This window comes from Solanum verrucosum, unplaced genomic scaffold (genome assembly GCF_900185275.1).
Source record: "Solanum verrucosum unplaced genomic scaffold, falcon-dt-bn FXZP01000150.1, whole genome shotgun sequence".
NCBI classification, from domain to species: Eukaryota; Viridiplantae; Streptophyta; class Magnoliopsida; order Solanales; family Solanaceae; genus Solanum; species Solanum verrucosum.
In genome coordinates this window covers 3,124,286-3,148,527 of record NW_026020371.1, presented here as the reverse complement: position 1 = coordinate 3,148,527, position 24,242 = coordinate 3,124,286, and the positions used below count along the sequence as shown (strand labels likewise).

The 24,242-nt window shown below is 35.4% G+C and overlaps 3 protein-coding genes across 5 annotated transcripts in view; 1 reads left to right on the top strand and 2 right to left on the bottom strand.

Annotated features, from left to right (window-relative positions):
• Window positions 1-24,242, bottom strand: part of LOC125838361 (protein TONNEAU 1a-like) — a 1,213,107-nt gene that overhangs the window by 276,704 nt on the left and 912,161 nt on the right. Inside the window, exon 1 of one of the 3 annotated variants that reach the window (XM_049517434.1) lies at window positions 20,816-20,819. The exons of 1 other annotated variant lie outside the window; for it this stretch is intronic. The gene's annotated coding sequence lies outside the window, so the exon portion shown is untranslated. Of the gene's footprint in view, window positions 1-2,758; window positions 2,764-20,815; window positions 20,820-24,242 lie in introns of those variants that run through there. One more of the 3 variants, XM_049517432.1, reaches the window with a different exon arrangement.
• On the top strand, window positions 410-3,088 carry LOC125838358 (ethylene-responsive transcription factor RAP2-7-like). The gene is made up of 9 exons (XM_049517428.1): window positions 410-807; window positions 938-963; window positions 1,045-1,075; window positions 1,149-1,236; window positions 1,314-1,441; window positions 1,778-1,881; window positions 1,980-2,110; window positions 2,352-2,447; window positions 2,654-3,088. The coding sequence occupies exons 1-9, from the start codon at window positions 410-412 to the stop codon at window positions 2,894-2,896; spliced, it is 1,245 nt and encodes a 414-aa protein (XP_049373385.1). The 3' UTR covers window positions 2,897-3,088.
• Window positions 5,621-7,416, bottom strand: LOC125838433 (cytochrome P450 71AU50-like). The gene is made up of 2 exons (XM_049517491.1): window positions 6,559-7,416; window positions 5,621-6,253 (listed from the first exon to the last, which is right to left on the bottom strand). Exons 1-2 carry the CDS (start codon window positions 7,414-7,416, stop codon window positions 5,621-5,623), a joined length of 1,491 nt encoding a protein of 496 aa, XP_049373448.1.

Genomic DNA, 24,242 nt, shown 5'->3' with positions numbered 1-24,242 from the left:
GTTGGAGTTTCCTATAATGGAATAATAAGAAAATTGTGGATTCCTTGGTATAAATTGGTGACCACTTACCTAAAAAGGATAAAATTGCATTTTATTCTATACCTTAGTTTTACCCAAACACACTGCACTATACGTTACTTCCTTCCCTTCGTCTTCATTCTATCTATCCAATCCACTTGTAAGCCCTTTCATCACCATACACACACAACACAACCTTTCTCTCTCTCTCTTTATCAACTTGTAATATTGTGATTGCATTTTAATATTATCTTCTTCTCCAATAAACAAATTATTGATGATGATCTCTCAGTCTATTCCGCAAATAGTTTTGATTTCTTCTTCTATTTTACTAGTTAGTTTATACATGTAATAAATATCTGTGAAACAGAGAAAAAGTGAAGTGGGAGATATGTTGGATCTGAATACATATACTCTTTTCTTCAAGGATGATTCTGCAACATCCAACACTGCTTCATCAGATTCCAACAGCTCCTCCTTCCAGCCTCGTAACCATTCACTTTTAACTCTTAATTTCTCCATACTTAAGAGCGATCGTGAAGATGAGAGTAGTACTACTGGTGATATGCTCACGAGACAGCTTTTTCCTGTGAAAGATGAGACGAAGAAGATTCAAGGTCAATCTCAGTGCTGGCTCAACTTGTCTGTATCGGAATCCGGTGGGGTACAAGTGCCCGTTTACAAACCTCCGGTGCATAAGAAAAGCCGACGTGGACCCAGGTCCCGTAGCTCTCAGTATCGTGGCGTCACATTTTACCGGCGAACTGGAAGATGGGAATCACACATCTGGTACTTCTCTTGAATTTTCAATTGCAGTAATAATTCACAACTTGCTCTGCGTATTTATTTGATACTTTTTTAAAAATCTATCGAGATGCTTACTTTTATGCTGATTATTGTTCATTGGGTCGATGTGCAGGGATTGTGGGAAACAAGTGTATTTGGGTAAGCATCCATAAAAGTTAATTATATCGAAGACGAGTTTCCGTGTTGTTAATACCGTTGATTTGGGTGTTTGTTTTTCAGGAGGATTTGATACAGCTCATGCTGCTGCTAGGTAAGAGTAAGAGCAGCAATCAATGTTTCATACTTTTGAACTAGATCTAAATGTTTTCTTTTGAATAATTTAGGGCATATGATCGAGCTGCAATAAAATTTCGGGGAGTTGATGCTGATATCAATTTCAATATAACTGATTACGACGAAGATATGAAGCAGGTAGAATAATTAATATTTGTGGAAGAATGATTGTGGATATCATTAAAATTTACAACTGTTTGCTCATTGATCTGCAGATGAAGAACTTGTCAAAAGAAGAATTTGTTCAGGTACTCCGTCGCCAAAGTAATGGCTTTTCTAGGGGAAATTCAAAATACAGATCAGGTGTAACCTTGCACAAATGTGGTCAATTCCTTGGGAAAAAGTAAGGATGCCTAAAATTATCTATTTGAAAAATATTACTAGACGCATTATATTTTTATAATTTCGCGTGAAGTTTTATACCCGGTGGTTTAGTTGATTTTTCTTTCAAATTTCTTGTCTAAACTACAAACTTATGGTGGTAGTTGATTATCGTTGGAAATGATAGGGGTCTCTAGTACTGTTCCTATAAGATTAAAGTGCTTGGTTGCACATATATTTGACAGCAAAGTCAAAGCTGAAGGTCCTTGTGATCATGAATTGATAGCCTTTTGTGACTGAATATCTCATTTTCTTAATCTCATCTAACCAAATCTGCACTTTCCTATTTGTGGTGCAGGGCTTATGAAAAAGCAGCTATCAAATGTAATGGAAGGGAAGCAGTTACCAACTTTGTGGCTAGCACGTACGAACGAGAAATGAAGGAGGATAATAAAGATGGTGGTACATCCATCTAACCTTATCTCTTATACATCTTTCTTGCAACTTGTGACATTTTGGTAACCTGCAGAATATGATAAGTTCTCTCAACATGTATGTAGGTAGTGGTGAGAATCTTGATCTGAACCTCTGGATTTCTCCGCCTTTGGAGGGTCTAAAGGGCGGTGAAATTGGTAGAAATGTACACTTCAATTTTGGAGGTCGCGATATGGTTATTGGCAAAACATTAGAGGTATTTTCTGATGTAAATACGTAAAAGACTTCATAGCTTATCTGTTTTCTCCTTAGTACATTCTCCGTGGCTTGAGCTTTTTGTCACTCTGCAAAATACTTTTGAAGATGCATCAACCAGTCTACTTCACATACTTTAATTAGCTCTAACTTCTATGTTCACTCTATAGCACGACTTTGCACTCTCTTCATTTTTTGGTTTTAATATTTTCTTCTTCACTCCTCTTTTGTCAATCTTACAGATTGAAAGCTCCTCTACTGTTCCACAAGGTCCACCAACAGCGTCTAAGGTTTCCATATTGACTGGCATGTATCCTGTTTTTTCTCCCCACAGTACAGTAAGTATCGTGTTCTACTCAGACATGTACATGAGTTTTATGTTATATTGTAACACCAGGCAATGCTGACTGTCTTTTACCGTCTGCCAAATTAAAATTTCAAGGCTGCTCTAGCCTGGACATAGCTAATAGTCATTTATTTCAGAATCTATTGCTTCTTTTTATTTGAATAAAGCATGATGGAGATATTTTGTATTGTCTAACAGGAAGGAGCAATGACGAAGGCTGAAGCAGCAAGTTCGTCTCCAGGACTTCCAAATTGGGCTTGGAAAACACATAGCCAAGGTGTGGTCACTCCAGTGCCAGTGTTTTCTTCTTCTGCAGCATCATCAGGATTCTCTACTGCTACCACTCTGTGTACAAATTCCCTCCTACCGCCAGGCAACCAACTAAGTCTCCCCACAAACTCAACTTTCCAATACCCTTTGTTGACCCTTAACATCAGTTAAGACGGATTGCCACGACCACCTAATGATCGTGGAATACATGCTCAGTCAAGTGGCAAGTAGATAAAGGCTGTCACTGAACTATGAAATTCTTGGAATTCTGTTTCCATTGTGTGCATCATACATAAAGCAGCACCAAGTGTAAATTATTTAGCACTTGATGATGTATAGGATGGTAGAATAAACTTAAAAAGACCTGCTACAATATAGCTATTAAACATGGGTACCCTGAGGGGTAGCTCAGCTGGTAAAGGCCTGGGACAAAGTCCTTCAGGTCGCCGGTTCGAGCCCCAGCAGGGCCACTGGAGGCATTACAAACCGGCCGCGTCTCCAGGGCCCCGTGGAACTAACCGTGGTGGACCCGCCTTGAAACAGCGGGACCCGGTGGGTACAGCTAGTCGGGTTCGCAAAGCGACGCCCGGAAACCACGGTAAAAAAAAAATAAAAATAATATTAAACATGGGTGATTCTTAACCAGACTAAGTGTTCTGTTTGTAAAATAGAAAATGCTAAAGGGACTTGTGCTGTAAGAAATTTGCCTTGATCTGATCAGATTTTGGTTTGATATTCTACATGACCTACAATTTAGTTACTTAACTTTTCGACAAAGTCTGAAACATGTTACCTAACATATTCCAACGAAACAGTAAGGACAATAAATTAAGAACACAATTTTACGTGAAAAACACATGGCTTAAAAGGTGTAGAAAATCATGATCCGTACCCCTACAAGATTTAACTCCAGCTTCACCAAATCACTGAGCCTCAACAGTTTAAGATTACAAACCTATGTAACCTAAGAAATTGTAAACTGTAATTCCTAACAACACACAAACCTCTCAAGTGTGTTTCCAAGTTTTCGAGTTACCTCAACTTGAAGACAACACTCTTTAATTAAGTTTATAACTCACTAAACTAAGATTCCATCAATATGGCAACTCAATGAAAAACTCCTAATACATAAACTCTGTAATAGGACTTGGTTCTTCATTGTGTTCCTTCAATCTTTTGGTAGCACTTGTGAAGTCAATTTGTCAATTGTCCTTTTGCTCTGTAAGTGTGAAGCCTTTTCCATTCAAAAAGTACGGAAAACAAGCTCTACTAGTGACATTTCACATTGATTGTGTCTTTCCATCACTCCAAACACAACCCATCTTCACCCCCACCTTCCATAACGCTCAACACAACCATCCCACTCCCTTAACTCTTCACCTCCATCTCTTATAGTATTTGTCTAAATAATATGAAAATAATTTCATGTGAGAACAAATATAATAAAAGGGGGAACGAAAAAGGTAAATATGGAAATAATAATGTGAGTTCATGTTAGTTGTCAGGTTATAATTAAAGCAACAAACTAGAAAAACACGTAAAAAAGGATAGTACAACTACCTAAAAGCTATTTCAATTTTCTATTAAAAGTAGGGGCGTATATGATCGGGTTGGTTCGGGTTTTTCAAATATCAAACCAAATCATTTTTGTCAAAATTTAAATTTATAAACCAAACCAAACGAACAAAACTTAGGTTTTTCAACCTTGGCTTTTTCGGGGTTGGTTCGGGTTTTTCAAATATCAAACCAAATCATTTGTGTCGAATTTTTAAATTTTTAAATCAAATTAAACTAATAAAACTAGATTTTTTCGAGTTTTTGAATTTTTTTTGAAAAAGTATTAAAACAAACATATAATTAACTTGTGCTCCAAATATTTCTTTAGTCTAACCAAAATACAACTATCTAAGGTGTTTCTTAAGAAAATAACACAAAATATGAGATGAGTGATGACACTTAAATATTCAATAAAAAATAACAATGAAATCGTATAAAATAAATATTTCAAATTGATAAGTCATAATGAAAATGATCATAATTTAAAAGTACTACCCGTGCTAAAATAAGTCTAATAGGTATTAATTACATGATTAAACATTGAAGAAAAATTAAAATTATGTTATGTATTTTAAATGTCAAAACCAATGTAAAACTAAAGAACAAATATTCAACATTACTGTCATTCTTAGTATTGAATTTTTTTATTTTTTTGTTAGCATTAGTATTGATTTGATTTTGAATTGAGCTTTATTAGAGGTACTAATATATATGGACTATAACCTTTATTGGACTATTCAAAATTTTAAGTCTAAAAAAATTGAATAAATATGCTAAAAGATAAAAATTATGAAAACGTATTAATAATATTTAGAAATTACATCAAAGTAAATACTTTATATATAAAATAAATTATATATATATATAATGTCGGGTTGGTTTGGTTTCGGGCTAACTTTTTTTAGTTAAAACCAACCAACCCAAGTAAAGTCGAATTTTTTTTTCAATACCAAACCAAGTCAAACCAAATCATTAGTCGGGTTTTTTTTTGTTTGATTCGATTTGCGGTTGATTCGATTTTTGGTTTGATTTTGTACACCCCTAATTAAAAGGTAAAAAAATAAATTAAAAGGGTAAAAATTTATTATATTACCCACAACTTTTTTTTTTCAAATTTAACATTACACGAGATATTTTAAAATTTGTCAGCTCTGTATATGAGGCATTTACTTTAAATTTACATGGTAGGTGCTAAATTTATACTACTATAATAGTAGTTAAATAGTTGCATTATGCATTGATCTATCACCATAGGTGCCAGGGTACGTACATTATTCATTTAAAATCATGGCCACAAGACAAATTCCCCTCCTGTTAAAGAACAGTGCAACTGTTGTTTTAACATTTATTTTGTGAAAATTTCAATCGATATGACTTGGGAATGACCATTAGATGTTGAGCTCTAGCTAATACTAAACCAAATTTCTCAGTCATGTCAACATCTTTTGGTATCATACCATTTGGTAACTCCCAATCAAAGCAGTGAACCAATTGTGCTACCAACAATCGAACAATGGTGAGTCCTAGCTGCATACCGGGGCAACTTCTTCTGCCAGATCCAAATGGTAAAAGTTGAAAATCCCGTCCCCTAAGATCAATGTTGCATTCCAAAAACCTCTCTGGTTTGAACTTCTCTGGCTCAGGCCAAACATTTGGATCCCTCCCAATTGCCCAAACATTGATTAATAGTCGGGATCCTTTACGTATATGAAAATCATCAACCCTGCAATCTTCAATTGACTCGTGAGGAATTAATAGTGGCGCGACTGGATGGAGCCTAAAACCTTCTTTTATGACCATATCTAAGTACTCCAGACTTTCTAAATCCATCTCTTCCACCATTCTCTTTCTCCCAACTACTCGTTCCATCTCGTTTTGAAGTTTTTTCATTACATCAGGGTGTCTTAGAACTTCTGATAAAATCCATTCAACTGCTGTTGATGATGTATCCATTGAAGCCACCAGCAAGTCCTATATGTTGGGTTCAGAAGAATCATGATGTTATGCGGAAACTTACAATTGCAAATCATAATGTTGATAAATTAGAATACAAAAACTATACTAAAAAACATAATATTATTATATGATTTGACCAATTAACCTACATATTGAAACTGTTGAGAGAAAATCTCCCCTAAACATAACTCTTTAAACTACTTTTTGTCGCTATAAAATTACTCAACTTATTATGGATGATCTCTCCAAAAATAGTTACTAGTTATTTTCTGTAAAATCACATAAGCAAAAGTGTAGTACAGTTGAGAGTAGTGAATTACCAGCAAAATGGCTTTGACATGACGATGATCAAACTCGAACTCAGCTTCATTAGAGTGCATAATGCCCATAAGTGTATCAACAATATCCTTAGCTTGATTCTTGTCACTGAATTTATGAAGGTGCTCGTCGATAACTCTCTCCAGAAACTCATCAAAAGGCTTAGCTAATTCCTTCATACGACGAGACAATCCTTGGAGATCAAACACACCAAGAAAGGGAATATAATCACCAAGTTTTGGCCTTGCTGCTATACACATTGTCTCTTTAACCAATTCATTTAAACCAAGATCCTCATCCATGTACTTCTTCCCAAATATCATCAAACAAGACATGTTGGCACTAAGAGATGCAATTTTATCAGTAAGATCAACCACAACACCGCGATGTTGTTTGAGGAAATTGACAAGAATTCCAAGCTCTTGTTTCCTCATAGACTGAAATGAATGAATCTTGGCATTGCTAAGTAATTGTAGAGTACACAATTTACGCATGTTTCGCCAATAAGGTCCATACTTGCTAGACACAAGATTTCTCTGATCATAGAAAATGTATCGAGAAACCTCACTATATGGTCTACTAGCAAAAACAAGATCATGGTTCTTCAAGAATTGTTGTGCAGCATAAGGAGATGAAGCAACAATGACAGGAACAAGACCGAAACGCATCGACATTATAGGGCCATATTTTTTGGCTATTTTATGAAGATCATGGTGAATATTCTTGCCTACCATATGAAGATTACCAATAAGTGGAAGCCCTCTAGGCCCTGGAGGAACTTTCTTCTTCCATGTTAATTCTTGAATAAGATAAGTAAACAATGCAACTAATACAAGAGCTAGCCAAATACAATAAGCCATCCTCCCTTTTTTCTTAATAATGTATACTTCCTTCCTCACAATAATATATAGACATTTACCAACATGGGATTGTGGTGCACTAGTGGGAGTGCTTCACCCTTAACCAAAGGTCTCGGATTCGAGCCCCTGGATATGGAGAGAATCTTGTTGGGAGCGTCACCCCTAAATAGGCCCTGCAGTGCGCGATCTGAATTTAATTAGTCAGAGCTCCAATGTAGGCTCCGAACACTAGGTGGAAAACCAAAATATATATATATAGACATTTCATTGAATACCAAATTTAAGAAAGGATTTAGAAATTTAACCTTTTGTAGCTATAAAATCATGTCATTAACCAATAAAGTAACAAGTTCAAGTTAAATTACTTTTAAATATAAAAAGTATCTTTTAAAAATAAAATAAAATGGTCTGTGTGTTACATTTAAAATTTAAGTGTAAAATCCCATAAGGTAAAAATGAGTCAAATCCCATTTAGTCTTCATCGTTAATATTACAAATATTGACTTTCCTAACCAAGTAACTTCTATTGGTGAAACTTTCCGAAAGTGGTGGTGTCCAAAAAGGATCTCCTTGCCTATTTTCCTACCCATCAACAAAAATAATCTTCAGCGGTAATTAATTAACAGTAATAGCTTAATTATCGTTAAATATATATTTTTAGCGACAATTAGTACTGTACTCTTTGTATGTCTCTAAAACATTTAGCCACATTGGACCTAATCACATTTAACTAATGCTGGTAAAGACTTTAACACTTTTTATTAATGTGTCTATTTATTGCCGCTAAAAGTTGTTTTTATTGTAGTGCTAATCTATCCTCTCTGAACACGTGTTTGATGGTTGTTGCTCCAATTTTCTCCATTAAGTACCGGCATAGCACTAACATTAAGGGGTCGTTTGGTTTGAAAATGAGTTATGATGGGATAAGTTATGTTGGGATAAGTTATGTTGATGTTGGGATAAGTTATATTGGGATTAGTTATGATGGGATAAGTTGTGTTGGGATTATTTTTTATTGAGTGTTTGGTTTGTTGTATTCAAAATAATAAATTTTAAGAACAATTTATTTGTTTACAAAAATGTCCTTCATTAATGTAAAAAGTGATATAACAAAAGGGTTGAAAGAGACATTTTTGTCATTTACCTATTTTATCCTGGGATAAGTTATCCCGGGATTACTATACCACCCAAGGAGAGGGATAACTTATCCCGGTACTAATTATTAATCCCGGGATAAGTTATCCCGAACTTGCCAACCAAACAACAAAATAAGCGGTACTATAATTTAAACCCGTGACTATTTGTTATTATACCTCACACCAAACGACCCCTAACGTTCTTGAATGTGAATTATTTACTTTTCTCACAATTATATTAACACGTACCCAATTAAAGTTTTAAATGCTTGCAAACCCATTAAGTGTTATAATTAGGTACTACAAACTATATCCCTAATCCCTACCATAGGTTCAGCTATCTATTGGAGTTTGGCTATATCTGATTAAATTACATCAACATTTTAATTTAAAAAATTAATGTAATTACTTGAAGCAAATTATAGTGAGTTTTTTTTTTTTTTCTTTCTTTTGGTTTTTGACGTTCCAATCCGTATTTTATAAACGTTTATTTGTGATTTTTTTAATTTAAACAACTAAAAAGAATTCTTTTATAATTTAGTACGATATATAATATTGATTAACGGACCACGACTTAACAACTGTTAAATAAATAGAGCCATATAGCACACTAAATTACTGCGCTATATACCTCCCAAAATATTACTCCAACACTTAGTTATTTTGTATATATAACTAATGAAATATTACTCAGTGACTTTTTGTAGGGTTTAGATTAAGTGTGTTACTTATAGGATTTAAGGTTAGTTATAGTTGTGGTAGTTTATTCGCCCATTTTATTTTTGATTACTGAAAAGATAATTATCAATTAGTTGTTTTAAACAATAGAACTATGGAGTTGCAAGACTTTCCAAGTTGGTGCATAATTATGTTTCGAATATGTGAAGATTTTTTACTTTTTACTATTAGAAATTGACACATAACTGTTACATATAATTGGCAATATATAGTCCAATATTAATTATCAATTAATAGACAAATAAAAAACTGGCACATATTAGCCCAAAAGTAATAAATCGGCATTTTTAAAATTATTTTTTAAAATAAAAAAAATAATATCATTTTTCTTGTGATTTCCAACAATTTCTCTAGCGATTATTTAGAATTATCTCTCTCCTTTTAAATTATAATTTTTTAAATCATAAAAGATATTTAACATTATCTCTCTACTAACTTCTAACCATTTCTACTTAAAATTGGCAAAACATTATTTAAAATTATTTCTCTCCTTAAAATAAGCAAAAAATACTTGATATTTACCTTTTTAACCAACGTAACTTGTATTCATAAGAATAGTGATTGTCTTTATATTCCTATAAATTAGGAATGTCATTTTACGGATACATGTAGCTAGGGGTGTTCATGGGGCGGTTTGGATCAGTTATTGGTCAAAATCAAAACCAAACCAACATAATCGATTTTAAAATTATCAAAACCAAACCAAATATAATATACATTTATCGGTTTGGTGGTTATCGATTTCGGTTTGGTTTGGTTCGGTTATTCGGTTATTAACAATACACAAAAATAAAAGAAACAATTCATTCAAATGTGAAAAAAGTAATAACAATCCATTCAAAACGAAAAATAGTTAGAGTGACTTAAATTACTGAACTTTCGATCACTGAATTTACTATCAAAAAAGCTTTAAAATTCACTACATTGGCCTAGAAGGAAGAGACAATAACATTTTCAGTCCCACAAAGAATGTTCATAGACACTCATATACATGAAATCAATAAGATAAATGTTTTCACCTCGGGGATTTTTGCTTTCAATAAGTAAATTATAATTTTTTTTAATGAAAACATATATAAGATCTTTAAAATTGTTTATAGAAACAATATATTCAGTATGTATATTAATAAAATATATGTATATAATTCATCGGTTCGGTTCGGTTATTTCTTCGGTTTTTTCGAATAAAATCATAACCAAACCAAATACTATTGGTTTTCAAAAATATAAAACCAAACTAAACCAAACCAAACCCAAATAAAATCAGTTTTATTTTATCAGTTTGGTTCGGTTTTTTAGTTTGGATCAATTTTTATCCAAATCGTGAACACCCCTACATGTAACAATTTAATTTTTTTATGTATACATTAACTAAATTGCAATTTATTTTTGTATACATTTATTTAACATATTGATTTAGTTGATGTATAATTATTTTATTTTATAAATTTTATTGTATACATTGATTTGGCAAATGCAATATGTATACATTACTTATATTTTCTTTGTATACATTAACAATATACATAAGTATATTGTACAACTGTTGATATCTACCTCTAATTGATATATTACTTTCGTCAAAATATTTTGATATATACAATTAGATTGGTATATATATTGTCAACTGCATATACATAATATCATATTTCGTATACATTCAGTATGAAGACATAACAATTTATACGAATTCATATTTCATGGTGATAGTGTCATATTCAAAATGTGTTCTCCTCTATCAATTTGTATACTCATAACATTGTGTATCGTCACTTTAGAGATCCTTTATTGTAATGACAACAAATTTTGAAAATATTATTTTTTTTGAATCGTTGGTAGTAAAATCTTCAAAATCAGAACCATTATTTCAATTGTTGACAGTATACTTAGAATAATCTCTGTTACTCATTAAATTTAGAATAAAAATTGCATAGAATAAAAATAAGATACTCCCGGCTGAAAGATATATAATTCCCAAACACTATTTTTTTGGAGAAAAACACGCCGAATGAATATTCAATTTATTCATGAGATTCAATTTCCTCAACAAGAGATCATTGTGTAATGGGTATCTAATGATAGAAATATTTTTTAGAAAAAAAAGAAGAAGAAGATATAGTTGAAGAATTATGAGAATCAATTTCCCCAATAAGAGAGAATTATGGTGTAATGGGTATCTAATGGAAGAAGCGTATTTTTAGAAAAAAAGAAGAAGAAAGATACAAGTGAAGATATAGAGAAAGAAGGAACAATAAAGTAATTTTTTTCTTTTCAAGAAATAAAAGGATGTGTCTAGGAAATAGAGAGAATATCTCAAAAATTAATAATCACTTTTTTAAAAAATAAACGTAGCTATTGAATGCCAATAAATATATATTTTTAAAATAATTTGCAAATAAATTAAAAATGAGTTATTTATTGCCAATTAAATTCATAGGTTGTCATGTCATGCCATTGTTTCTTTAAAAAATGTTAACCGATGTATCAACTAGAAGATCATCTTGCACATGATGCTAAATTTTTTATATTTTTTCTAAGAAAAAACGTCCAACAACCATGGAAGAGAGCTTCAAGACCTCTGAGGTAAGAAAACACCACATTCTAGCTCAAATGCTCAGCAATGACTTGGGATTGTTAATTTATATCTTGTGTATTTGTAATTAGTTGAATATTCTCTTAGTTATCAAATGGGTCTTTGATTATCAGGTTAATCTCATGTTATAATTACTTTTCTAAGGGGATGATCAAGGACTTACCCATTTACTTTGATTTAGCTTGAAAGAGTTAATTGAAGTTGGAAAAGATTTATTGGTGCTAATTTGAGGATTAATTTGTCAAATAATGGATTCAAGCTAGTAATAGTAAAATCTTAGTATTGCCTAAAATTGGATTGTCTTTGTTGATACTTAGCTAGGTTTGAAAGAGCTAATTGAGAAATATTTACCAACAATTGAAAGATATAGGTAAATAATTGAGATTCCAAGGCATGCTTGATATGACACATGGTTAATTGAAAAGCTATGCAATTAATGTACAATGGATCGTAATAGAGATTGATTATTTTTCCATTCTCAACTCTCTTTGGTATTTTTGCTTGAGAAGTCATTGGTCATTCTATCCTCTACCTAGTTATTTTTAGTTCTCATATTCATTTCGTTATCGAAAACCCTCCAAAAAGTACTTGTATTAATTGTTCGAATTTAAATGAGTAGCTTATAATTATTTGTTTCTTCAATCGTCTATACATTGTTTCTTGTGGGATTCGACCCTGACCTCATTTGTTGGGTATTATTTTACATAAGATCGGTTACAATGTGTATTCCTGACACCTCGAGGGATCATTCTTAGTTTTACTGTCTATTATGAGTCTGTGGGATCATTTCAGACATCCAAATGAATCATTCTCAATATTACTTTTATTACACCTATAGTTGAGTTCTAATTGATCTATGCAATGTCTCAGAGATCCTACGGAGTGGTCAGTAAAGCGATTTTATGCATGAATTGTTGTCATTTTTAATGATAATTGAAGAAAAAATTTAGGCCCTTGTTTACTTATATGTAGGTATTCCTTCAAAACGAAAAGAATGAATGATTAAAGCTAGAATGTAACAATTTGAAGTTTGAAAGAAATTTGTGTGTAGTAGAGTTGCACTTGCGTTTTGCATGTTCAATGCTTTTGTGTTGGAATGTATGCGTCCACTTAAGTCAATGGGACCAGGTCCTCAACACAGTTACAATATTTGACAGTAGAGAATGCTGAAAGTAAAGATTGACAAGAGAGTTTACGTGGAAACCTCCTTGCTCAAGGGAGTAAAACCACGACCTGGCCTGCTAGAACTTTTAGAACTACTTTTCACTAATCTTCTCCAAGCAAAAGTAAAAGCCAGTTACAAACCGAGATTAGCCTGCTAATCCCAACTCTAAGTAACACCTCCTATTACTTAGACGAGCTAGAGTAGATACCACACTACCCACTAAACTAAACCTATTTAGATTAATATAGACTTTTAGAGTAAGAACCTAAGTTACTCTTAACCTAGTTCTTACAATGATTCAAACAGGTTGAAACGTTTCTTATCACAACGAAACGAATCCTACAATGTAAGCACTATTACAAGCAAACAAAATACAGCTGGTACAGAAAGTAAATATATCGCAGCACTTTTATCAAGTCCCTTGTTGTTTTTAAGCTTGAAAGTATCTCTCTTTGAATGAATGAACAACTTGTTGTTTTTCCTTGGATATATTTAGACATGAAAAGTTATTATCCAATGAACAAGCAACCTCGTCGCTTTTGATTGGTGGAGTACTCTGCAACTTCACTAACTTTCTGACGCAGACAACTTTCCAGCTGTACAACACTTTGACCACTGGACGAGTATTCATACTCTACAGAGGACCAAGTCTCTGCACTTGTGAGGAGATCATCAAAACATCTAGGAACATAAGCGCTTATCAATTTCCCCCTTTTTGATGATGACAAACAACCTGCATAACTCCTCACGTGAGTGAGCAAACATTCATTCAATAAAATTGGTATTCCTTTCCCCCTTAATTAGTTCCCCCTTACTCCACAGCCAACCTTTACAACAAAACTTCCCCCTTTTGACATCATTGAAAAGGTGAAGCAGTAAACATATTCAAGTTAAATGCAAGGCAAAAAAAAAAAAACCAGGGCCTTGGGCCACACAGAACATGTGTATGTAAGCATAAAGAGAATATGAAACCACACATGAACAGGACACAAAACAAAAGAAAGCTTCATATCATATATACTGACCACTGTAGTTTGTCAAACCAACAAAAAGCCACAAGAGTATGTGATGACAAGGCAGAACTACAAAAGAAAAGACAGACAACAAGAGAAACAAGACACATTTAGGACGGAGGAGGGGAGGGAGTAAAAGTACGCATCAACAACATCATGCGCTCATTTGCACTCTCATGGGCCTGTATCAGTTGCTTGTTTAGGGACTTAATTTCCTCGTTGAGAGAGGCATTTGTCTTTAGCAGCATTGTGTTTTCATCCCTTAACTCTTTGATCATCAGCTCATGACCCTCACTAGTACCAGGTCCCCTGGAAGCAGTCTTTTGTAATTCAGACTTGAGCCTAGTAATTTCAAACTTCTTACCACTCAGAATCTTGGTCAGATCAGTCACCTCCCTCCTAAGAGTAGCCTGTTGCTCCAGAACATCCGCCACTTGAGATCTTCCCTTAGCCTGTCCCTCAATGCACTCACATTCTAGTAGAGTAGACATAGTGAACATCTGCTTGGTGGTACCAGGTACCCCTTTTCCCACTGGAACTTCAAAATGATTAAAGACAAAGTTTAGTAAATACCCATAGGGAATGTCGTGCTTAGCATTCTTCCATGTCATTACTCTATGCATATGTTCCAGCATGATGGCAGAGAGGTTGATTTCCTCAAGCTCATCAAGCTTTTCCATGAGGAAAAGATCGGCAGCAGAAGCCACTGTTCTTTTCTCAGTCCTGGGCACCACTACTTTGTTAATGAACTCAAACATCAACTGATACTCCCCCTTAAGAAACTTCTTAGGCAGCCCTGCACGCTTGACATCTCCTCGTTTTGTAGCAAGCTTTGAGAAATCACCAGTAGGTTTACAACCCTCAATAGTTCGAACTCCTGCCACAGGCACTCCCAGAATGATTCCCAAAGTTTCTTCATCAAGGTGAATCTGCACATTCCTGACAATAGTTATGATTCCACCACCTTCCAGTAGTTCTATTTTGTAGAAGAATTCACGCACTTCAGGTTTGTGCAAGTATGGAATTGGTGGTTCAAACAGATGATTCCAGCCTTGAATGGTAACAACATCAACCAGATTGGCCATACCAAATGTTGTTAAAATGTCAGGGTCAAAAACTCTACCATTTAAAACTCTTTGTTGCTCCATTTTCTCTACCCGCTCTTCTCTAGTCAATTCCTTCTCTTTGATTTGACTTTTAACCTTAGGACCAGGTTCTTTTACGGGTTGTTCCTCTGACTGCTTTCTTTCCTTTTCTCCTTTTGTAAGAGGTTTCTGTTTTTTAACCTTCACACTCATTGCAGGAGATTTCACACCTTTTACAGGAGATTTCTTCCTCCCCTTTTGATTTTCCTTTGATTTAACCCTTTTTTCTTCAGCTTCTCTCCTCCTTTTTGCCACATACTTGGCAGCATCCTCAGATTCAGTTTCACTGTTCTCAATAACCAGGGAGTAGAGGCAGGTTGGTCAGGTTCAAGCCCTTCTCTTCTCCTCTTCCTAGTTCTTTCAGTATGGGCTTTGCTTGCCGCAATAGCACTACCCATAAACTTTTGTGTTTCGCTCCTTGTAACATACTTCTTTTTGTCTCCTTTAGAGTGAGACAGAACCAGCTTTCCCTTCCCCTTTCTCTGTCGCTCATTTTCTTGTTCACCAGATTTACCAACACTGTCAATCTCAGATGTACCTTTGACTGTTTCTAACTCATGAACATTTACTTGAGATTGGTTTCCTCCTCGCATTCCCTTTGAGCATCATCTTAGTAGAGCATCTTTTTCTTCTTCTTCCTTCTCGCTCACAACATCAAAGGATTTTGGTGTTTGGTCGAAGATAGGTTCACTTCTATGAGGGACCTGATCCGGGACTCCAATTCATGCTCCAAAAAAGTAGGTTGAACATCTCCTCTTAATAAGACTAAGCTTTGAACGGCCACCAGCTCAGCACCAGCGGTTAGAATACAAGATTCAGGACCTTTTCCTTCAGGTAAGTCCCCTTCAAACAATCTCCCAGATATGGTTGATGACACTGCCATTGAACCAATGTCAATTTCTTCCGTAGGAAGACCCTCATTAGGTTTTGACACAGACTGTGCCTTTGAATTTAGGGATTTGTCACTATATAGAACCAGAGTAGGAGAGCAAACTAACATATTCCCGGAGTGAAGAATAGGGCAGACCAATATGTCGGCCGTCGGGGAGATGGATTCATCCATTTCTCCAACACCACAGACTGGGGTGGACGGAGACTCTTCAAGAGGGGGAACGGAGAAGTTGAATGAACTAGGGTTTTCAAATTCTTGGGAGATGGATGTTTTTTAAGAAGACTCAGTGATAGACATATTTAAAGAGAGGAGGAAAACAGAACTTGGAGAGAAATTTAGAGATTTTTGGGAGAAGGTTTATGATTTTTAATTTTGAAGAGGCGAGGGAAGCTAAATAGTAAGCCTCCAAGAGAGATTTAAATTTAAAGGATATCGGGTCCCAAAAGAGGCGACCCTTAGTATTAAAAGCGACAAGACATTTTGAAACTGACGCGATGAATGGGGAGAGTGACACGTGGCAGTGATGTTGACATTTAGACAGTGTAGTATAATTGATACTCACCTCATGAGGACCAGGTCCTCCTTTCAGTTTGTAACTCTGCCTGTGTGATTGAACCTTCCTTTCAGCTAAACACACCATGAGTGTATACCTGCATTAAGGTACCAGAAGTGAGTTCTTTTATGAAAACCAGTAAAACAAGTATAGATACCTGCCCTCCTTAACATAATCAATAAGAAGGATTTTTGTGCAAATCTGTCGAGGGGTCAGGTGATTTTGTGCATCCCTAGCCTCATCCTGTTTTTGATGAAGAATTCTTTACTTAATGGTTTTGTAAAGATGTCAGCCAACTGGTCTTCAGTTTTACAGAACCTCATCACCACATTTTGCTTTTCAACATTGTCTCTTTGGAAGTGATGCCTTACATCTATGTGCTTTGTCCTCTTGTGCTGGACCAAATTTTTGGCCATGTTCATGGCACTAGTATTATCACAAATAAGAGGAATAGTGTCTAAAAGTACACCAAAATCTTCCAGCTGCTGCTTGATCCATAACAGTTGTGCACAACATGATGCAGCAACCACATACTCTGCATCTTTCATAGACAATGCCACAGAATTATGCTTCTTTGTTCCCCATGAAATCAAAGCTGATCCAAGGAAGTGTGCCATGCCTGACGTGCTTTTTCGATCCACCAAAAAGTCTGCATAATCAGCATCAACATAACCTTTAAGATCAAAAGAGTCACCAGTAGGGTAGAAGAGGACCAGGTTCTGAGTTCCCTTCAAGTATCTCAGGATGCGTTTGGCTGCCTTCAGGTGAGACTTATTTGGTGCTACTTGAAACCTTGCACACATCCCTACGCTGAACACTATGTCTGGCCTGCTTGCAGTTAGGTATAGGAGTGATCATATGATTCCCCTGTACATAGTTTGATTTACCTCCACACCATTTTCATCTATATCTAGTTTCACACTTGTGCTCATGTGAGTATCCAACACCTTTGCTTCGAGCAGATTGAATTTCTTGAGCAACTCTTTGATGTACTTCTCTTGGCATATTGAAGTGCCTTGAGAGGACTGTTTGATCTGTAAGCCTAGAAAGTAGGTGAGTTCCCCCATCATGCTCATTTCGAACTCACTACACATCAAATTAGCAAACTCTTTGCAGAGTGAGTCTGAAATTGCTCCAAATATGATATCATCCACATATACCTGCACAATTAACAATTCCTTACCTTTGGATTTTAAGAACAATGTATTATCAATTTTACCTCTCTTGAACCCATTGGTGAGAAGAAACTTTGACAGGCATTCATACCAAGCTCTGGGAGCCTGTTTTAACCCATACAAAGCCTTGTCCAATTTCAGCACATGATTGGGCAGGTCTGCATCTTCAAAGCCTGGAAGCTGCTTGACATATACTTCTTCCTTTAGATTCTCATTCAAGAAAGCACTCTTGACATCCATTTGAAACAATTTGAATTCCATGTGAGCAGATCTCGATAGCTTCCATTCTGGCTACAGGAGCAAAGGTCTCATCATAATCAATTCACTCTTCTTGGTTGTAACCCTATACCACCAGTCTTGACTTATTTCTAGTAATGATCCCATGCTCATCAAGTTTGTTTCTGAAGACCCATCTAGTCCCAATAATGGTTCTGTCGAGTGGTTTGGGGACCAGGTGTCACACCTTGCTTCTCTCAAACTGATGAAACTCCTTTTGCATTGAAGTTACCCAGTCTACATCCTTTAAAGCTTCCTTGATGTTCTTGGGTTCAGTGGATGATATGAATGCTGAATGTGCAACTAGATTTCTTGATTTAGACCTAGTTTGAATTCCTGAGTCAAGTGGAGAGATGAGATTGTCTAGTGGATGTGACGATTGATGTTTCCATTCGGACTTTCTGGTAATCTCTTCTTATTTGTCAGCAACAAAATCACCTTCATTTTCTTCAAGATTTTGAGACACTGTTTCCAGTGATGAGCCAGAGGGACCAGGTTCTCTTGAGTGTTCTGCTTTATTTCTTTTTGTACCCTGATCATTCTGTTGCTTGTTCATCAGTTCCTCAAACTCATAATCCTCATTGTTCTCATTTATTGTACCCAATTCATCAAACTTGGCGTGCATGCTTTCTTCAACACAAAGAGTTCTTTTGTTGAACACCTTGTACGTTTTGCTTATAGAAGAGTACCCAACAAATACACTTTCATCACTCCTGGCATCAAACTTTCCTAAATCATTCTTTCCATTATTCAAGACAAAACATTTGCACCCAAATGGTTTACGATGTGTAATTGAAGGTTTTTTGTCATTTAACAGCTCATAGGGGGTTTTCTTGACGACCGATCTGATAAGGCATCTTTTGTCACATAGCACGCTGCTGCTTCAGCCCAGAAATTCATTGCAAGTCCTAAGTCAATCAACATAGTTCTAGCAATCTTCACTAGAGTTTTGTTCTTTCTTTCAACAACTCCATTTTGCTGGTGTTGAGAAATTGTGATTGATTCCATTTTCTGCACAAAACCCTTCAAGTTGAGAGTTCTCAAACTCTGTACCATGATCAAATCTGATATTGGCTATCCTGCAATTTATCTTCATTTGAATGGCTTTGTTAAAGGTGATCAGTTGTCCAGTTGTCTCATCAACAATGACAAGAATATATCTCTTACCTCCTCTGTTTTGGATTCTAATAGGTCCACATAGGTCCATGTGGAGCAGCTCTAGAGGTCTCGTTGTACTGACTCCCTTCTTGGATTTGAAAGATGACTTAGTTTGTTTCCCTTTAGCACAGGCATCACATATTTTATCGTTTGAAAACTTCAGTTTTGGTAACCCGCGGACCAGGTCCCCTGCAACAAACTTGTTTAGTAAAGAGGAACTTACATGACCTAATCGTCGATGCCAAAGATTTGCATCGTCAGCTTGAGCACTCAGGCATGAAAGATTGTCCTCTTCAATAGAATCAAGATCAGCAATGTACATATTCTTAACTCTTTCTGCAAACATCACAATTTTCTCGGTTGCACAGTTTGTAACCAGACATTTATCAGCCATGAACTTGACTTCATTTCCTTTATCACAGATTTGTGAAATGCTCAAAAGATTATATTTTAAACCCTCCACATAGTGAACATTATTTATCGAATTATCAGTCGATCTCCCTATTATTCCAATACCAAGGATAGAGCCCTTTTTTCCACCACCAAACGACACACCACCATCTTGGTGTGATTTCAAAGAGAGAAAGTTTGAAGTGTCTCCAGTCATGTGCCTTGAGCATCTACTGTCCATATACCAGCACTGACTCCTTCCTCTCTTCTGCATAAAAATCATTTGTTAGGTTTAGGAACCCACTTAAAACGGAGTTCCCAGTACCTATCAAGAGGCTTGATAAGAAACCTTCCTATCCAGGGAGGCAGGATGTTCTTATTGAAATGATAAAGGGGACCAGGTCCCCTGTGTCCCTTTTTAACCTCATTTTCAGATCTAACAAATTTCACATGCCTTTCTTTAGCTTTTCTCAGACTCTCACACTTTTCTTTCAAATGACTATTTCGACCACAGTGAGTGCACAAAAGGTTGTCAGATACAGATACATATTTGCTATGGGGATTGTAGGGGGGTTCTATTGGTCCGCATCCCAGCCTTTTCTTTCCATTGAAACTTTGATTGGACAGATTAGAGAGTATCTTAGAGGAGTCAGTCCATTTTAGAGAGTGACTTAACTCCTCCTTGACCTTACTCCGATCCTTTCTCAATTGAGAATTTGTTTCAAGAGAAGCAACTAGCTGAGACTCAGAAATTTTTACCTTTTTTTCCAGTTCTTCCTCAAGAATGCTAAGCTTTCTCTTTCTTCCTACTGAGGTGCCAGGGTCCTTCTCAGGAGTTATGTTACTGGTCTCTAGAGTACCTATCCTTTCACTTATTTCAGCAACTTGAGACATAAGAGCAGAGTTCTTATCTTCAGACAAACTTAATTTTTTATTCAACATTAAGTTTTCAATGGTTCGCTCATCAACACAGTCAATAAGCAAGGAAACAAGTTTCCTTAGGTTTTCAATAGGCAGATTAGCTAGATCATCTTTAAGATAAAAAAGAGTTACCTCGCCTGAATCCTCTTCATCATCAGAATTTGCCATCAATGAGAAAATAGAGTTGAAAATGCTTTCATCATCTTCAATGACCATTATTGAAACATCTTCATGACATTCTACATCTTCTTCTGATTCACTTGAGTCATTTCCCCACACAGCAAAGGCTTTCCTCACCAGCTGATCAACATGTGCCTTTCTTCGAGTATGGTCTGGGACCAGGTCCCTCTTGTGAGGTCTGGTGTCATGAGTTTCCTGCTTTTGACTGGGGTAGTTCCTCATGAAGTGACCAGGCTTGCCACACTTATGGCAAAGATCATTTGCAGTAGCAGTTCTGCTAGCAGGGGTTTTATTTTGGAAGCCTCCATGCTTCTTTAAGATCTTCTGAAATCTTCTAGTGACATATGCCATCTCATCCTCCTCTTCAGTCACCTCACTTTGAGATGTTTTCAATGCAATGTACTTCTCCTTCTTTCCTTCCTTCATAGTCGTCCCCTGTTTCTTGTTCATCTCGTAGGTCTGAAGATTCCCAATCAGTTCATCCATGGGAAGCGTCATTAGATCTTTGGCTTCTGTTATGGCATCCACCTTGTTTTCCCAAGATTTTGGAAGCACCTTAAGGATCTTGCGAATTTGCTTACGGACAAGAATAGGTTCACCCAAACCTCTCAGCTCGTTGGTGATAGAGGTGAATCTTGAGTTCATCTCAAAGATGGTTTCCCCTTCCTTCATAATGAAATTTTCATACTGAGTGGTAAGCATATCAACCTTAAACTCTTTCACTCGTTGAGTCCCTTCGTGAGCTGTTTGAAGACAGTCTCATATCTCCTTGGCAGTCTCACAAGCAGAAATCATGTAGTACTCATCTGCTCCAATACCACACACCAGAATCTTCTTTGCTTTGTAGTTCTTTTCTATCTTCTTCCTATCTGCTTCATTGCACTCTTTTCTGGTTTTGACAACAGTAGTGGTGAGCTCTTCATCCTTCACCTCTTTTGTAGGAATATATGGTCCATCAAGGATAATGTCCCACAACTCAGTATCCTCAACGTTGATGTAGTCGTGTATTCAATTTTTTCACCATCTATAGTAATGACCATTAAAGTGAGGTGGCCTGGTAGAAGACTGACCTTCCTCCATATTAGGTGGGGCAGTCATTCCTTCTGGATCTTTTCTTTTCTAGGTGTTAACCAAAATGAAAAGTCAAGCTCTGATACCATTTGTTGGAATGTATGCGTCCACTTAAGTTGATGGGACCAAGTCCTCAACGCAGTTACAATATTTGATAGTAGAGAACAAATGCTGAAAGTAAAGATTGACAAGAGAGTTTACGTGGAGTAAAACCACGATCTGGCCTGCCAGGACTTCTAGAACTACTTTTCACTAATCTTCTCCAAGCAAAAGTAAAAGCCAGTTACAAACCGAGATTAGCCTGCTAATCCCAACTCTAAGTAACACCTCATATTACTTAGAAGAGCTAGAGTAGATACCACACTACCCACTATATTAATCCTATTCAGATTAATATAGACTTTTAGAGTAAGAACCTATACCTTAACCTAGTTCTTACAATGATTCAAATAGGTTGAAACGTTTCTTATCACAACGAAATGAATCATACAATGTAAGCACTATTACAAGCAAACAAAATATAGCTGGTACAAAAAGTAAATATATCGCAGCACTTCTATCAAGTCCCTTGTTGTTTTTAAGCTTGAAAGTATCTCTCTTTGAATGAATGAATAACTTGTTGTTTTTCCTTGGATATATTTAGACATGAAAAGTTATTATCCAATGAACAAGCAACCTCGTCGCTTCTGATTGGTGGAGTACTCTGCAGCTTCACCAACCTTCTGACGCAGACAGCTTTTCAGCTGTACAACACTTTGACCACTGGACGAGTATTCATACTCTGCAGAGGACCAGGTCCCTGCACTTGTGAGGAGATTATTAAAACATCTAGGAACATAAGTGCTTATCATTTTGAGAGGAGAAGGAACAGGAACTTGCACATAAGTGCAGTAAAATTGCACCTACGTTTTGCAGGTGAAACCGCAGGTTCAACTAAGCAAGTCCAGAGACGTACCTGTGTGTAGCAGACTTGACCTACAAAACGCAGGTCCAAGCACAAGTGAACCAACAAGATTTGTTAAGGGCATTTTCGTATATGAGAAAAGGAACGTCTCTTGGAAGGTTTGTAGGTTAATTTGTGTCCAATTACAAGTTATATTTTTATTTCCTAATTAGGGTATTAGACATTGTAGTAGAGAAATACTACCTTTTACTTTGATTATTGAAGAAGAAACATCATTGGTGATACAATGAAACTTGAAATAATTTTTTGTTGAATATGAATGCAATAAAGTGCTATTACTTTCGTATAACTTTCATTTCTTTTATTATAGATGCGAAGTTAAACTCTTTTATAGAGGGGGGGTGTATGATGGATGTTTATACTTGATTGGATAATGACTAAATTATCTTAGAATTGATTATTATGCATGAATCTATTATTTTCTTCAACGTTTAATCTAAAAATTGATGGTTGCAAACATTGATTGAAATCTCTAATTTCAGTTTTGCTTGAGAAAGAAAAGAAAAGTTAGGTAAGACTTTAATAGTAAGGAGTTAGAAATTAATCAAAGGATTAGAGCTAGAGATAATCTAAAACTGATTAAATTCTCATTTAAGGGCTTGATCTAGAGATAGTCTATGTCCACTCAAGCTAATATTTAGTGATTTGAATGGCATAATTTTGAGGTTCAAAAGCATCCAAAATAAATATATTCATTGAATCAAGAGAACTTTGAATAAAGTTTTTAGCCAATTATTACTATTGCTATGATTGATTCTAGACTAGTTAACTATCACCTATCAAACTGATGCACCATCAAATTGCACACACCCCTTTGTTATATTTCCCCCTCATTTTGTATATTATTATTATTGCAGTGTGTTTGCTAGATTGAATTGATGAACAAATAATAAGTAATTCTCTTCGTCAATCCTTATGGAAGATAGTTTCAACTCTTGCCCATGGGGAGTAACTTGTTGTTTTGAAGTTTTTGATCTTAGTCTTTCCTTTAAGGCAATAGATATAGAACATTCCATAAATCAAGATACAGTAAGATAGTATCAATTCTTGCCCATAGGCCGTAACTTATTATTTGAAAGTGTTGGGCTAAGTATTGCCTCTAAGACAAGAGTTATAGAACATCTTATAAATCAAATAATAAAATAGTGTCAATTTTTTTCCATGGAGCATAACTTGTTTTTTGAAGTTATTGATCTAAGTCTTACCCCTAAACTCTAAAGCAAGAGTTATCGAACATCACATAAATCTAAACACAAAAAATAGTATCAACTCTTACGCATGGGACATAACTTTTTTTTGAAAGTCCTTGGACTAAATATTGTCTCTAAAACAAGTTATAGAATATCCCATAAAATATCAAATCAAACCGAATATATATATCAAGAAAGAAAAAATAAAGATAATTGGAAAAAAGAAAAGGTTAAAAAAAATATTTTAAAGAAAAAAAAAGAAGAAA